We start from the raw sequence: 16,945 nt of genomic DNA on the forward strand, positions 1-16,945 counted from the left end.
CTCTCCCACTTTTGGAAAGAAGGCAGAATAAGGCAAAAGGAAACACTCCTGGTGGTTTTCATTCCACAAACCAAATGTTCAGCATCCCAGGAGGGTGCAAAACAGAAACATAAGCACAAATTATTCATTTATAAATACACGTTAACTAAAAACACCATCTCATATTCTGACAATTCTATACCCCAAATCATTTATCCTCTTGCTGTACCACGAATCATTCCATGATACCTAAACATGGTGATTCCTTAGATGGATTAGAGGGAAAAACCAAGCGCCTACTATACAATCCATGGTGTAATTCAGACTTGGGTCCTTTGTCTCCAAAAAATTAAAAAATTTTAAGAATAAAAACTCTCATATTTTGGGAAAAATATTTCTTCTCCAGGGCAGTATCAGTTTATTCCCTAAATTCATCCATTATTCATGTAATTCTCATCTAAGCTGAAAAAACTGCAGATGCACTTTTATAAATGTCCTTTTTGAAATTTACAGAGTTATCCGTAATAGTAGTTCTTAATATCACATCACATAGTTCCCTCGACTTGGAGTTTGAAACAACTGCCTTTATATTTTAGTGAACTTTTATTCTCCCCCACCCAACTATTGGATCGGACATGAAAGACAACCAGATCCCAAAACGCTTCCTGTGGCTGCCTTTTAATCTTTCTCCCTCCTGGATTATCAGCCTTTTTCTTGAAGAATCTCCATTTCATCTTCAACCCTCCCCATCTCAGGGATACTCCGTACAGCCCTTTACCAGCGCAGCACAAATAGAAGTGTGGGGTTTTTGGCTCTGGGGGCAAATATACATTTCCCCAAACGCTTTTTCTACAACCCCCTACCGCCTTCCACATCACAGGGTAAACAGTTTTGGAGTACTCAACACTGGTGTGCTGGAAAGACGGCTTCTCAAACACTTTAAAGCAGGAAACACTTTCTGGTTCCCCAATCCACAACCAGAGGTGTGCGCCAGAGTTGTAAACCGCATGATGGTATTTATAGTTAACGAAGTGCAAGTATTGTTTTCACCTGTTTAACGCAGGGGATTCACTCATCTGAGTGGAAGAATAAAGTGATTATAAATCCAGGGCTCGCCTGAGCACGTAGTCACAGACTGAAGGACCTATTCCTCCCATCCCAGGGAAAAAGCAAAGAGGAGGGAGAAAATGCAACCAAGTCTCATCTTTTATTGAGAACTTATAAGCAAAACAGTATTTTAATAAAAGTCACCAGCCGCGCACCACAACGAAGAGTAGCCCCTGCTCGCCACAACTAGAGAAAAGCCCGCGTGCAGTAACAAAGATCCAATGCAGCCAAAAATAAATATAGTTTAAAAAAAAGAAAAGAAATGGGATGATGATATATATTAAAAAAAAAATCAAATCAAATCACCAGCGACAAGGCCGTAACAAGACGGAAGGAAAGAATAGGTAGATAACAGTGGGTAGGGAAACCATAAGCTTTATCCTACCTAAATCCCTCTTTACCTAATGTTCCTAATAGAGAAAATATACTCTTTTCTGAGGTACTTACTTCAGTCATCAGAGTGGACCCATTGAGAGGTTCAAAAACCTAAGAGATGTCCTGGGTAATAGAACTCAGCTGCTCTGCAAATAGTCAGACTAAAGTCTCAACATTAACAGCAAAAGCCAACACAACAAAATAAGAACACTAGCCACCTACCCAACCTATATCAGATGTGATATGGACTGGTTTCCCTTGAAAGGAAACCCAGGTTTACCTTTTGAGATTAAATTAAAATAAATAAATAATAAATAAATTTTAAAAAATGGAGTTGCCATCTTGCCTAACTACAGATCACATTCTAACTAAAACACATGCACACAACTACTTAAAAAAAAAATTTTTTTCATTTCATCTTTCCATTATGAGAGAGAGGGAGTGAGAAAGCGGGTAGAGAAGCTTCTTTTCTGTAAGAAAAGTGAACTATGGAGACTAGAAAAAATAATAGGGAAGTAATTATTCGTTCACAATCACCAACTGACAATCCTCCTGGACTCCTTGTGATAAAGTACAGAAACCTGACCTTTTTGGCATGTGAAATATCAAACACAGTATGAATAAACCACTACTTTCATTAAATTATCCTGACTTGGAAATTTCCCATTCAAATATTATTTTCTCTATTGTCATCATTAGTACTTAGGAAAAGATGTGCAACAGAAAACTGTGTGTAGTGTAACCTTCTCAACCCTCTCCTGTCCTTGACCTGAACACAGTGTTCAAGTTGTGAAAGAAACCACCAGGGATGGAAGACGATTCCATTCATCAGAACCACCCACCCTAAGATACAAGCAACCAAGAGGAAGTTTACAGCCCTCTGGTCTAGAGACAGATGTTCTTTGGGCAACTGGACAGCCCAACATCATCATCTAACTCTGGTGAACATTTTGTAACAGTAACATTAAATGGTGATGGTGTCAGCCTATGTTTCCTCAGTGTATAGAGGCAGGTTCATTTAATGAGCCTACCTCCTGATTTGGGGATTACCTGCATAAATCTGCAAGCCAAAGTGAAAATTATTCAATAATGGTTAAGATTGGTACCACACAGTTATTTCTTGTTTTCATTCTTAACCTAGATGGTGGCTAACCACAAGGAATAGTTCAGATTTGCAGAAATATAACAAGCAGGCTTCAGTGTCAAAACCGTAGCCAAACTTATGTAGCTGACAGCCAGGAGAGCCCAATATAGCCAACTTGATCTTAGCATCCTGAGAGTTGAAGGCAATTCAAAATGAAAAGATGTGACATAATGGGTAATATTCTCAAGACATTAACTACTGTTCAGCTGGACGAGGCACCAATCCCAATATCAAAAATGGCCTGGAAGCTTCTTCCAGTCACAGCTAGAATTTCTGATATTCCAAGGATGTTGTGGGACAGATTAAACAAGAAATGTTAATATAACCCTTATTCAGTAAACCTGGGTTTACTGGGACTTTTCTCCATTATTTACACATTGAACGAAATTATTTGCAGTTATGTTGGGAGGAAAAAGGAAGGAGGCTGATAGGCAATTTATTTATTTTATTTATTTATTTTTGGCTGTGCTAGGTCTTCACTGCTGTGCGCTCTAGTTGCGGCAAGCAGGACTACTCTTCGTTGCGGTGCGCCAGCTTCATTGCGGTGGCCTCTTTTGTTGCAGAGCATGGGCTCTAGGCACGCAGGCTTCAGTAGTTGTGGCTCACGAGCTCAGTAGTTGTGGCGCACGGGCTTAGTTGCTCCACAGCATGTAGGATCTTCCCAGACCAAGGCTAGAACCCATGTCCCCTGTACTGGCAGGCGGATTCTTAACCACTGCGTCACCAGGGAAGCCCCTGATAGGCATTTTAAATGCTCCCTGTCTGAACCAAATCAGGGGCTCACAGGCGTGGCATTACTCCTAAGGAAGCACGGATTATACTACATTCGTGTGGACCACACCAGAAATGAAATAGAAGTAGTGAGGGGAAGACCACTCAGAATCAAGGTGGCTACAGGATACATACTTTGCCATCTAGACAGCTGTGAGAATGCTGATACTTTTTATTGATACAAAATTGCTCAATTTGGCTAAAGAGTCCCTTAAATATCTCTTAAGTAAACTTAAACAATGTTCTACGCTTTTTTCTATAAAATTAAGAGATAAGAAGAACTTTCAAAAAATAAACTTACTGACTTTGTTTTCAATGTGGCACAATGTTCCTCCAAATAGAGAAAACTTGACAGGACTTTAACATTTTACTTGATATTTTGCTCTCCAGATACAGCAAAGGATTAGAAGAAATTTGCTAGAGAGTCTATGAGGCAAGTTACCAGTAGGCAAGTTATGCTAACACCCAGAGGGGAGGAAGGCTTCCTCGGAGCAGCCCACATCCTGCAACACTGATTCACAGAAGCCTGATTTTCTTGATTCCCTCCCCCTAGGTTCCAAAGCCCCAGAAATCATCATCTAGTTCAGCAAAGCACACCATCAACAGTCCCACTTCTAGAAAGCAGAGATTGGAATGCTGGGCACATAACACTGATCAGGAAGCCAAGGTAAGCAAAGAAAGGGGAACCAGCAGAGAACACAGCTGGGGGAATCGAATGCTACCATATCCAGTTGTTATCCATAAAACAGAGTAAGACCTACAGAAACAGAAATCCAAACAACTAAAATGGCTTTTCCCAGCTACCACCATTAATGCAGATGTGGGGTGGAGGACCTGACCATTGCCAAAGGCGGCAGATCAGAAAGGAGCACTTTTCCAGCCTTCATTCCTGCTCCCTAAGTCACTGCTAGCTGGCCCTCAGCTCAAGCATAGCAGTTAACTTCTTGATTTCCAAACCTCTGAGATGAGGGCAAAATAACTGATATTTCAAATGCAATTTAATGATATAAAAGCCTAGAGATGTTTACGAAGTTTTCCTTTGTTTTTTAAAGATAAATGTGAAATGCCAAAATAAAGAAAAGGACAAATCCATCTCTCTGGTTCACATCTTCAACCTTCCTCCTCCTCTCTCTACCGCCCCTCGTCCCTCCCCTTCCCCTCCCTCCTCCCTCCTTCCCTCTCTCCCTGCCCCTCCCCGTCCTATTCAGCTAAACCCAAACATTAACAAACAGCTCTTTTCTCCAAAGAGCTCAGCCTGTTGGAAAGAAAGTTTGGGTACTATCCATGCAGGTAAGAAGTAATCGGGATGACAAGGTGGGGAAAAATAAGAACAGCAGCAAGTCAGAGTCCCATTGGCGTATGCCTGTCCTGACTGGCAAAAGCAGAAAGCAAAGCCTCAAACCAGTTCTCTGACAGGGCCCAACGCCCCTGCAGCACCCCCGTGTAATTACACACTTGAGTGACTGGACTCTGAAGAAAATTGAAGGCCTGAGCTCCGAACAGCTGCCATTTTCTCTCTCCATCACACCAGCGTGATTACTTGAGAAATGAACAGCCCCAGCTCAAAGCTACTCCAGAATTCTCAGAGGAAATATGGCTCCGTGTTCCAATAATGAGATTCTTAAGGCAAGCGTTACTTACAATCACTCCGCAAAAGGAGCGAGCCGAGCCCCTATATCTTACAAATTAGAATTTAAGAAACCCAGCGACAGTCTTAGACGATCATCACTCTTCTGCAGCTCCAAGGATTCTGGACTTTGGCCTATTTTTAGTGCATAAAAACTGTTAAGTCCTTAAAAGGGTAATCATAATAAAATGAAAACTCACCATAACTACCTTCCTAAAAAGGCAAATTTTACTCCATTTTAGGTCCAAACTGACAGATTCTTCCATACCCTCATCATTACCTTTTTCTGCCAGAAAGTCTTGGCTTTATCCAAATGAGAATTAGCAACCCTTTTATTAAAATTTAAGGAAAAAAATCTAATTAGTCAGATTTCTTCCCTTTTCTGATTGAGAAAAAGAAAATCAGCAGGTTACCAGAGATAATATCACTTCTTTGCCGAAACCTATCACTTGGAGAAGTTGAAATATTACATTGCGCCATTATTGTTTTTTTCTTTCAAATGCATCTTCTGGTTTCCCCACCATCTAGCCATTCTAGGGTAGCAAAGGTAATGAACTCTCCCTGTGAGTACATATTTTTTTAAGTGGCTATTCTAAAAAATGTTACATCCTCGAGAGTTAGCCAGCTAGGCAGATAACTGAGTGAGTGGCACTGTTGTTAACCAGAGATGTGAGGTAGATAGTTGCCCTTCATTCCGAGCCATGAAATAAAAAATAGCAGTGAAGATTTATAGTTTTTTTCTCCTCCAAGAAGAAATGAGGGAATTAAGGTACCAAGAATGCCAATTCCACAAAAGGACAAGGAAGAAAAGCACAGGAGCAAAAAGGTACTATAGTCTCCAAAAAACACAAACATGCAGCAGCAAGGCAATTAATTGCTCATGGGGTAGAGGGGCTCTAAGAATAGTCCTATTGTTCTCCGATTCCTAGAATTAACCCAACCAGAAAAACCAAGGAGTAGAGAACTTACAAATCATTTTCAAAAATCCTTAAGTCCACAAAAATTCTACCCACTGGTCACATGTACATCAGTCCTATTCACGTTTACTAGTCTCACCTCTCCTTCCCTCTTTCTACTAATTCTCATATTACTAGGTTATAGGGACAAAAGCACGTATCTACTACCAATACAATAACCCCAGCTTAGATGTCCATGTAAATAAAACAGAAAGGGACCACAGAAGATGAGGAATACATTTAAATTTCTTTGGTGGGGGAGGAATAGTACTACATTTCTAACAGTTGTTTTTTGTTATTCAGTTTTGGATGTGAGAGCATTCATGGAACAAACAAGCGTTATAACAGAAAAGTACACTGGCTAGATGAGACTAAAATTTAAAGCTACTGTCACTAGTAACAAGAGGAATAAGGAAGCATGGGGCATCTCTAAGTAGAGCGAAGAGATTTGAGTTCCCATGTAAGATTATATGCACAATTGGCAGAACAGTCCTTTTCTGACTGGAGCAGGTTCCTTCAGGTCAAGGACAAAGACAGATAGGAGAAATTGTTAATCTACAACCCAAGCCCCACTCATCCCACAATCACAAAAGACAGGAGCTTCTCCTCTGACCACAGCCGTCACAAGGAGAAATGCCTTTTTCATATCATTAACCATCTTTACAGGTTCTGAAAAATGGTACTCACAATAAGCATTGTGACCAGAAGATTCTTCTTGGTGACTTGAGCGTGAGAGAAGATGTAGTTCAGCACAGTGTTCATGTCACTCTTGTTCTCCTCCCGAAGGGCGAACACGCATTTGTCATAGTGACCTGCAAGCAGCAAAAAGAAGTGATCCTCACCCACGTATGAATGTTCACGTTTACATGCTATTTGTTTTCTAATGTCTCTACTTAGAAAACTGATAAGAAGTGAGAAGAAATACCGTAAGAATTTTCTTAGATGGATTTGTATAGAATTGGCAGTGTTGTTTAGTAAAAGCAACCCGAGGCTAAGAGTCAGGCAATCCGGTATAAGACCTGGGCTAAAAGCCTAGCTCTGCTACCAATTTACTGTATGCTCCTGGGCAAATCACTACCTCTCTAAGGCCTATTTTCATTAAAAAAATTTTTGACAGATCGGGGAAGGGTGCGTCTTACTGAGGAGCTGGGGATAACCCCAACCCCCTACCCTGACTCTAAACTCTCTTATTTAGCTTCCTGGAATGATTTCCTTAGAAGAGAGGGTTTGGCTGCTTAAAAAGAAACGTCAATACCATTAAACCCCAGCTAGAGATTCTGGTTCCATGTCTGACTCACTGAAATTGTTTCACCCTAACTAGGAGGAACAGTTTTAGCTCAAAAATAAAACACCAAAAAAAAAAATAAATAAAACACCAAACTTATCAATGTCCACAAGAAGGATGGCTGCTACCTCTGGAATCAACATTTTCCCCCGGAAGTCCATGAAGCAGCTAAGCAATGCCTAGGAATTCCAAATCCAAACTAAGGCATAGATCAGGGAGAACCTTGCATGAAGTCAAAAGGTCTGTGGGGAGAGTACAGTTATGTATATTTTCATTGGCCTTTCACAAGGCCACCAGGGGCAGGTTAGTTCTGCCTAGCAGAGCTATGTTTTGCAACAGAAGCATAAGCTTCAGGTATACTGTAGTGATATCTACCATGGGATACAAGTAATATTCAGTTCTTTAAAAACAGCTTACCTCAGAATTAAATTTCCAAGCAAAGGAGAATTAGTGTTTGAATAGTCTCAAGGGTCAGAATTCTATGAAAATAGTAAAGGATTATCACCTTACTTCAGCCTGCAGGTTAGGTTACAAACCAAAACAGTGGCATTCAAACTGCATTACCATGGATTCCTCAAATACTGAATACAATCAACCAAGGCAACTCTGCTTTTATCTATTTTAAATATTAGAGATTGACATAAGATTTCTTTTCAAAATAAAACTAAATATATTTGAAAACAGTGGACTACAATATTTAGAGAGCTGCCAATGTCATAAAAGACCCATTTAGAACAAAATGGAAGCTGTTTACAAATTGGTTGTCCTATATAAATACATATTTCTCCTGACCAAAACTTAGCTTTGAAGTGACAACAGAAATATATCTTGGTAACAGAAATCACTAGAACTGGGGGAAATAAAAAGAATATTTACCCAAGGAGAGGCAGTGGAGACATTAAGCAGAAAGAAAGCAATGATACCAAGTGCCTCCTTTTAAAAACTTTTTATTGTGAAGTATACATACAAAAGAATAAATAAACACCCAAGTAACTACCATCTATCTTAACAGAACATTTTTAGTATCTTTGAAGGATCCAGTGTGCTCCTCCTCAAAATCAACTGCTAAGCTGAATTTTAGGTTAATCATTCTTTTGCTCTTCTTTATATTTATCACAAATGTATACATAGTTTCATTCTTCCTGTTTTCAACTTGATAACAATGGAATCATTGTGTATGGATCATTCTGTAACTTGTTTCTTTCCCTCACCATTATGTTTTTGAGATTCATCTTTTGTTCATGTGTGTACCTCGGTTCATCTGTTTTCACTGCTGTAGAGTAACCCACTGCAGGAATATACTAGAATTCAATTATCTATTCTACTTGTGTATATTTGGGTTGTTTCCAGTCTTTTTTGCTATTCGTGAATAACACTGCCACAAACAGTACTGTATATGTGTCCTTAATAAACATGTGTAAAAGTTTCTCTAGAGTATATCATCTAAAAGTGAAATTGCTAGGTTGAAGAGTATAAATAAGTTCAACTCCATTAGGTACTGACAAACTGTTTTCCAAAGTGGTTGTACCAATTTGCATTTCTGCTTACAGAAGTGGTGGAAGATGATGTGAAATTCAAATTTTTGCCAATCTTACTGTGGTTTTGGTTCACATTTCTCTAATTAGTAATAAGACTGGACATCTTTTCATGAGTTTGTGGATTATTTATGCTTCCTCTTTGGTGAATTATCTTTTTATATCTTTTGCCCATTTTTCTATTAGGTTGTCTTTTACTTATTGATTCAAAGCAGTGCTCTATAGATTACAGATACTTAATCGTCATGATTTGTAAATATTTTCTTCCACATTGTGGCTTGTATTTTCAGTCTTTTTATGGTATCTTTTCACTAACAAAAGTTCTTAAGTGAGGGCTTCCCTGGTGGCGCAGTGGTTGAGAGTCTGCCTGCTGATGCAGGGGATACGGGTTCATGCCCCGGTCCGGGAAGATCCCACATGCCACGGAGCGGCTAGGCCCGTGAGCCATGGCCGCTGAGCCTGCGCGTCCGGAGCCTGTGCTCCGCAACAGGAGAGGCCACAACAGTGAGAGGCCCACACACAGCAAAAAAAAAAGTTCTTAAGTGAGGTCAAATTACTTATCCTTTTCCTTTACAGTCTGTATTGCTGGTCTTTTTTTTTTTTTTAAGTTACCAGTAATTAAAAAAATATATTTATTTATTTATTTGGCTGCACCCGGTCTTAGTTGCGGTACGTGGGATCTTCGTTACCAGCATGCAGGATCTTGGTTGCAGCATTCCGGATCTAGTTCCCTAACCAGGGATGGAACCTGGGCCCCCTGCATTGGGAATGTGGAGTCTTAGCCACTGGACCACCAGGGAAATCCCTGTACTTACTGGTCTTATATGGCAATATCTTCTCTGCCCTGAGGTCATAAGGATATTCTCCTAAAAATTTAGTAGCTTTGTCTCTTTAGTACATGTTTAAGTTTTCAATTCATCTGGAATTGATTTTTGTGTGTATCGTCTAGGTTAGGGATCTTTTTTTTTTGGCAAGTGAGTAATCCTTTGTCCCAGCATCATTTATTAAAAAGTCTATCCTTTCCTCATGATTTACAATACCTGCTCTGCGGTAAAGTAAGTTTTCATATATGCTTGCATCTGCTTCTGGGTTAATAGAACCAGTGTTCCATTGTTCTATTAATCTGCCCCTACACCAATATCACAATCTCTTCATTAATATGGCTTTATATTAAAACTTGATATTTAACTGGACAAATACCTCCACAGTGTATTTCTTTAGAAGAATCTTGGTTACCTTTCCTTTCATGTAAATTACAGAATTAGCTTGACAAATTCCACAAAAATACACTAGTAAGATTTTTATCGGAATGTCAATGAATCCACAGATGAATTCAGGGAGAATCAACACTTTGCAAATATATACTCCAACTTAAGGCCATGATATTTATTTAGATCTTCTTTATTATTTTTACTGATTATAATTTTCTCCAAAAGAGGTTGCACATTTTTTGTTAGACTTATTCCTTAGAATTTCATATTTTGTGTTGCTATTTTAAATGGAATATTTTTCCAAAATGCTCTTCTAAATGACTGTTCCACTATAAAACTTGAATTTTGTATATTGACTTTTGTATCCAGCAACTTTGTTAGATTGTAAATAATTCTAATAATAAATATGTGGATTTTTTGAGGCTTTCTAGGTAGACCTCATACCATGTCTAATAGTGGCTGATTTACTTCCTTACTCCTTTCTAATCCTCATACCTTTTCATTCTTTTTCTTGTCTAACTGCACTGGCTGGGATGTTCAGTATGATGCTGAATAGCAGTAATGATAGTATGTGTCGTTGTCTTATTCCTAATCTTAAAGAGAATGCTTTCAACATCTTACCACTAAGTATGATGCATCCTACAGATTTTTTTGTAGGAGAACTTTACATGATAAAAAGTTCCATTTCATTCTTAGTTGGCTAAGAATTTATCATGAATGCATATTAAATTTTGTCAGATACTTTTATCATCCATATCTTAAGATGATGGCCATGTTTTTTCCTGTTTTAGTCTATTACATGATAAATGACATTAACCGGTTTTTCAAATATTAATCAAGCTTGCAGTAGTGGGATAAAGCCAACTTCGTTGTGATCTATTATTTCACACATTGCTGCATTTAGTTTGCAATATTTACTTGAGTATTTCTCCTTGTCATGAGTGGGAGAGTCATCCTTTAAGGACTGGAAAAGGGAGCAAGACTGATAAAAGAAAATATTAGGTAATCTTTCAAATTCTATGGTGTTTCACTGCCATCTTGTGGCAGAAAGCAGTATCAGCAGTATGTAGCTTTAAAATCTTAGCCAGGGTATTTTAGTCAGAGACTTTGTACATCATTTAGTAAAGCTCTACAGAGAAAGCCAGGGATAAATTCCACCTGATACACTGAAAAGCACTGGAAAATCTGAGCCTTTTTCAGAGGCCTGTGGTTCAATCCATGGATTAGCTGCTGAGAGGCAAGCTCTTTGGATAGGGTTTCTCAATTTCAGCCTGGTCGTGACTCAACCAGCTCTCACTGTACAAGGTCAAGAAGATGCCAATCTTCTGCTAGAAAAATTTTCTCAGCCCTCTCCCAGAAGCACACTGGATTCACAACCTCATCAAGCTGTGTTTTGTTGTTCTTTCTTTGGCGCTAGTGAGATATAGAGGTTTAATTTTTAAGGGACTGGTAAAAGGAGGAAGAGTTTGTTAATGTCAAGTGTTAGTGACAGGATGGACTGGCTCAGCTGTTGCTCAGTCCTCGAGAGAAATGTTCCCAGATACAGAGTCCTCAGGAAGGAACTCACCGTTCTGGAATTGCGTCTCTACTCGCAGGTACTGCCGCAGCAGGTCCATCACCACAGCCTTCATGTGGCCTCGGATACCACTGCGGTACCTGGGCAAACAGAAAAAGGTCCCCACTGAAAATCCTGACAGGCTAACACTGTTAAATAACAGACTATTACATAATAAACCCAGAGCCCAGATTTACTAGACTTTCTACTGAACTGCTTTCCCTCTAATATAGGATAGGACAGGAGACAGCCTAGAGTCAACTAACCAGATAAATTTAAATTCAAGTCTAACAGAAATATGGCTACAGACAAGATTTTTTTTTTTCTTATAAAGGAATCAAGAAAAAGAGTGCAAAGCAAAACCAAAAACCACTTGATAGCCCTACCTACCAACACCCTGGTTCAGTCCCCATTGCTAAGTTGAAACGATCACCACACCCTTGAAGTGGTTAAGGGGTATCTGAAAAGTTTATGAATATCTTAAAGTTGAAAATGTCCTGTGAAGGTTCCTTTAATCCAACAGCTGAGTCCATAAGCTAAGGAGAATAAATATCAAATGGGGCCCTATGCCAGAAGAAAAATTAGGAGTTTCATGGAAATTGCAAGGAAAAAGAAAACGATGAGATTGCTGTGCCTTAATAATTGACAGAAAGATGCAGAATAAAGTCATCAGAAACACTGAGTATGAGAGCTAGCTCACGATTCTAAGATATTTATTAGATATAACATATTTTCTAAGATAGAGGTGCTTTCTAATTTCTCTAAGTCAAACCTGAAGTAAACCTCTTTGTGACTACTTAGAAGAAAGGAAGGTATGGAGATGCGCAGGTCTGGGAATCTGGAGTTCCATGTAACTACCTCTGCACCAGCTGGACAATGCTCTGAGTGTTCATGAAGAAGACTTCCCGTTCAGATTTCCGGTTCAATGTAGCTGCGTGGCTATCTAGGATGTTGGCAATCTAAAGTATAAGAAAGGGGAAAAAAATGAAGCCCAGCATAGTAAAGGGACCCAAAGCATTAGCCTGCATAGCATCAACACTAGGAATCTTCTTAATTGTAACATGACAGTTTCTATCTTTCACATGTTGAGAGTAGCTGCAAGTTACCTGGTATAGTTTAGGGGCCCATTCATGATAAATAGGAAAGCAAAGGGTAATAAGTATGCTGCTGAGATAGTAAGGAAGTCTCTGATGATAGAACTACAAATATCCGCCTACTTTAAATTCACAAAAATACTTCTAATTAAGGCACAGCCCCAAGAACAAAACTCTGTGGGATACATGGCCAATATGCTTTCCTCTTAACCACAGATACTTTACATTTCACACACAGTACTTACCTTATTGGGCTTGTATCATGAAGCAGTTTTGTAAAGGGCACAACGCTTAAAACTTCAAAAGCACAACATCCAGACAGTAAGGAGGATCCAAACAGGAAGGAATCCTACAACATGAACTCTAGCATGGGCAGCCAGTAGAAAATGACAGTGTTACTCTATAAATACCTGCTGGCTGGGAAACTGACAGAGGACTGATGTGATGTTGCTAGCATACTGAGCCATTTCCTTCTTGATAGACTTCTCCACATTGGGGGGGATACGACCAGAGACACTGGTCATGATATCTTGCAGTTCCAGGAGAGGCAAGGAGGGATCTCTGAGGGTCTTCATCAACCGTTCAACCCAGTCTTTTACCTGAGAAGAAGGAAATAATAAAATAGGAACCAGACAAAATTAACACAATCCCCCAAATAAAATAATATATCTGAGTTCACTACCATATAGTACAGGCGTACCGTGCTTTATTGTGCGTTGCTTTATTGCACTTCGCAAATATTGCATTTTTTACAAATTTCAATTTGTAAAACCCTGTGTTGAGCACCATTTTTCCAACAGCATTTGCTCACTTCATGTCTCTGTGTCACATTTTGGTAATTCTTGCACTGTTTCAAACCCTCCACCAGCAAAAAGATTACAACTCAATGAAGGCTCAGATGATGGTTAGCATTTATTAGCAACAGAGCATTTTTAAATTTAGGCATGTACATTTTTTTAGACATAATGCTACTGCACACTTAACAGACTACAGTATAGTGTAAACGTAACTTCTCTATGCTCTGGGAAGCCAAAAAATTCATGTGACTTGCTTTCTTGTAATACATGCTTTATTGCGGTGGTCTGGAACCAAACCCACAATATCTCTGAGGTATGCCTGTACTTACTTTGAAATTGCAATATAAGCACCTAACATTGTCCTTATTCTCTGGTTTAAATCCCAATTACATGCGAAGTCAATAACAGATAAGAAGCAAGGATTTAAAGATTTCAAATCCCACAGCTAATGGTGGGAGAGTTTCGGATCAAACAGCTTTCTTTTTCTCCCTCTTAAAAAAAAATCCTTACGTGACTTTTAAACTATCTTAGAGAACAGGTACCCTATTATGTATACGCCTTCCCCCACACCACCTCCCCAAGAAAAGTGATTCATACCCTGCTGCTAAAGAAAGGATCTGGAAGGCAGTATCCATTCATCACGTTGACCAAATTATCCAGGACATAGTGGAATACTCGATGGAGCTTCTCGCCTCTGAGTGCTGTGCTCTGGATCCGTGGCAGACTGCCTGTGTGAAGCTCAGCCTGTCAATCCCAATGAGAGATCAAGTCATCCACTACCTTCTATTCAGGGTACAAACACACCACTGCAACTTAGATTCATCATGCAAAATCAAGACTCCTCTTCACCATACCCAGCTACAAGGAGAGAAGTCAACAGAGGAAGCATCATAAGGAAAATCACGGAATCTTAGTATCGTACAAATCTTACAAATTCTAGTTCCATAATACCAAAGGCACACATACAAGCCATAAGATGGGGCTAAAAAGCTTAAGGAGAAACTGGAAAACCAAGGACTGAAATCACTTGCCTTTCCAAACTACTGTTACTGTGTCATCAGCTCTTGGAGAGCAATATTAAAAGTATCTTCCTACTCACCTGCTGGACCTTGCTGGGGTTGTCCAGCTGCATTTTGGCTATTACACAGCCCGGGTCAAGAGCTGCTCCAGGCCGCTTGACATAATGGATACAGCCAGACTCTGCAGCTGTTAAGGTCATTACCATCTTCATGACCTACAGTGAAAAATAAAATCTCTTAGGACCTAGCTTTAGGGATTAATGACAGCTACTGACACTTCCCCTTTCTATTTTCTACTTCCTTTCTGTTACTCTTGAGTCCTAGTCAATTCCAGCCAACTCTTGTCCCACCTTCCCTCCCATGGCCCAGAAGCCCAATCACCACCCTGACCTCGATCTCAGCATAGCACTGGCCAGCGAACACATGGCCTCCATCCTCCACAATGTACTGGATTAACTTCCCAGCAGAAGGTGAGCGCATCACCGAAGGGTCATTTTCCTTCTCAAACACACAGGTTTTGTTGCCAATCGTGATGCGATACCTAGGAGATAAGTGGGAGTATGTAAGTCAATAAAGCACCTCAAATTGTAAAAGATAACAGTAGGATAATGTCAATCTTAAAAAAAAAACCTGAAAACTTCATTCTACACACACACACACACACACACAGCATTTATTGGATCCTTTTTTAAAAAAATTTTTTTATTTATTTATTTATTTGGTTGCACTGGGTCTTAGTTGCGGCTCACGGGCTCCTATATTTGCAGCTTGCTGGCTCCTTAGTTGTGGCAGGTGGGCTCCTCAGTTGCAGCACGCATGTGGGATCTAGTTCCCTGACCAGGGATCCAACCCGGGCTCCCTGCATTGGGAGCGTGGAGTCTTAACCACTGCGTCACCAGGGAAGTCCCTTTCATCTCTGTTTACAATGCCAAATAACCCAAATTTCCTTCAGTAAGGGTCAGATTAAATAAATTATGATACATCCATATAATGGAATAATATACGACCATTAAAAAGAATAGGTACCTCCATCAAGGAAAAAAAAAATGAAGGTGATGCTGATGTAATAGCTACCATTTTTTGAACTCTTATTACATCACAATGTTCTATAACCTTTCCATGTGTTAATTCAGTTAATTACCACAGCCACCCTGCATGATTGGTGTTGAACAGTATAAAAGATGTTAAAGGAAAAAATAAGGTACAGAACTAAATGTTATTTTTATTTGTGAATATATTTAAAAGAAAAACAGTATGTACATATATGTAACTTGTATATACATACAAAATTTCTGCAAAAACATATGAGACTGTTAACAGTGGTAGCATATAAAAAGGGGAATTTATTTTACATTGTCTGCCCACACAGGAGTGGCGGAGAGACAATTTTTTAAAATTCATTCATTCGTTCATTCATTTATATATTTATTTAAGGCTGCATTGGGTCTTCGTTGCTGAGCACGGGCTTTCTCTAGTTGCGGCAAGTGCGAGCTGCTCTTCGTTGTGGTGCGCAGTCTTCTCATTGCCGGGGCTTCAGTAGTTGTGGCATGCGGGCTTTGGTAGTTGTGGCTCACAGGCTCTAGCGCGCAGGCTTAGTATTTGTGGCACACGGGCTTAGCTGCTCCGCAGCATGTGGGATCTTCCAGGACCAGGGCTCGAACCTGTGTCCCCTGCATTGGCAGGCAGATTCTTAACCACTGCGCCACCAGGGAAGCCCAGAGACAATGTTTTTAATTATAAATACTCCTTAATACTCTTGAAATTTTTGTTAAGTGCATGTACTATTTTTTTTTAATTAGAATAGAATCCACAAAAAGACCTTGAAAAATCCCAAGAGTTAGTGACTACTCAGAGAAAAGACTGATACAATGACCAGCAAATGGACCTTAAACAGCCACTCACCTATCCACCTCCTCCTTCATGTACGTGGTATAACTGCTGCCATCATAGGACAAGAGCAGTCCTCCATCACTCAGCCGATGCACATCTACTTCCACACACGAGCCATTCATGATCACCACGTAGGAGTTCGGGGACTGTCGAGTCACCTGTAGGAAATGAGACCCCCAAGAGACAAGTCAGTGTGTCCCTTCCAGGGGGAGTCCCAGACAAAATTTCGGTATCTCAGAGATCTAGGTAAGAAAGCTCTGCCAGAGAGGAAGGAAATTCATGGCACCGGTGCTCTGAACACTACTGTCTGTGGGCATGGCTCAGCCTTGCTGCAAACAAAGAGGGGGGACCTTAGATGCATCTCCCTGCTCTGGTTGCTCTCTGTCTCCTTTATCTCTTGGCTGCATATGTGAAATTAAGCAACAGCTAAAACATTTTCAGAGAATCATAAAATACTGCTTTGACACAAGGCTACTGACACTAATAATGACTATAATTTCACTAACACCCAGCCCTGCAGTAAACCAAACTTTCACCCCATCTCTTGACCTAAAGGAAGCAAGTTGACAAAGAGAGAGGCAAAAAGTACAACGTTGGCTT

The 16,945-nt window shown here is 39.9% G+C and overlaps 1 protein-coding gene across 22 annotated transcripts in view; it reads right to left on the reverse strand.

Annotated features, from left to right (window-relative positions):
• Nucleotides 1-16,945, reverse strand: part of ACACA (acetyl-CoA carboxylase alpha) — a 274,775-nt gene that overhangs the window by 131,718 nt on the left and 126,112 nt on the right. For all 22 annotated transcript variants that reach the window (XM_089900994.1, XM_089900995.1, XM_089901007.1 and 19 more), the window contains 8 exons: nt 16,358-16,503; nt 14,846-14,996; nt 14,536-14,670; nt 14,034-14,180; nt 13,050-13,238; nt 12,404-12,504; nt 11,558-11,646; nt 6,647-6,771 (listed from right to left, as the gene is read on the reverse strand). In XM_089900994.1, the coding sequence (XP_089757120.1) occupies nt 6,647-6,771; nt 11,558-11,646; nt 12,404-12,504; nt 13,050-13,238; nt 14,034-14,180; nt 14,536-14,670; nt 14,846-14,996; nt 16,358-16,503 (1,083 nt within the window). The remainder of the gene's footprint in view (nt 1-6,646; nt 6,772-11,557; nt 11,647-12,403; nt 12,505-13,049; nt 13,239-14,033; nt 14,181-14,535; nt 14,671-14,845; nt 14,997-16,357; nt 16,504-16,945) is intronic.

Source organism: Delphinapterus leucas, chromosome 19, assembly GCF_059928025.1.
Source record: "Delphinapterus leucas isolate spDelLeu-1000000601 "Yukka" chromosome 19, BTC_Dleu_Yukka2, whole genome shotgun sequence".
Taxonomy (NCBI): Eukaryota; Metazoa; Chordata; class Mammalia; order Artiodactyla; family Monodontidae; genus Delphinapterus; species Delphinapterus leucas.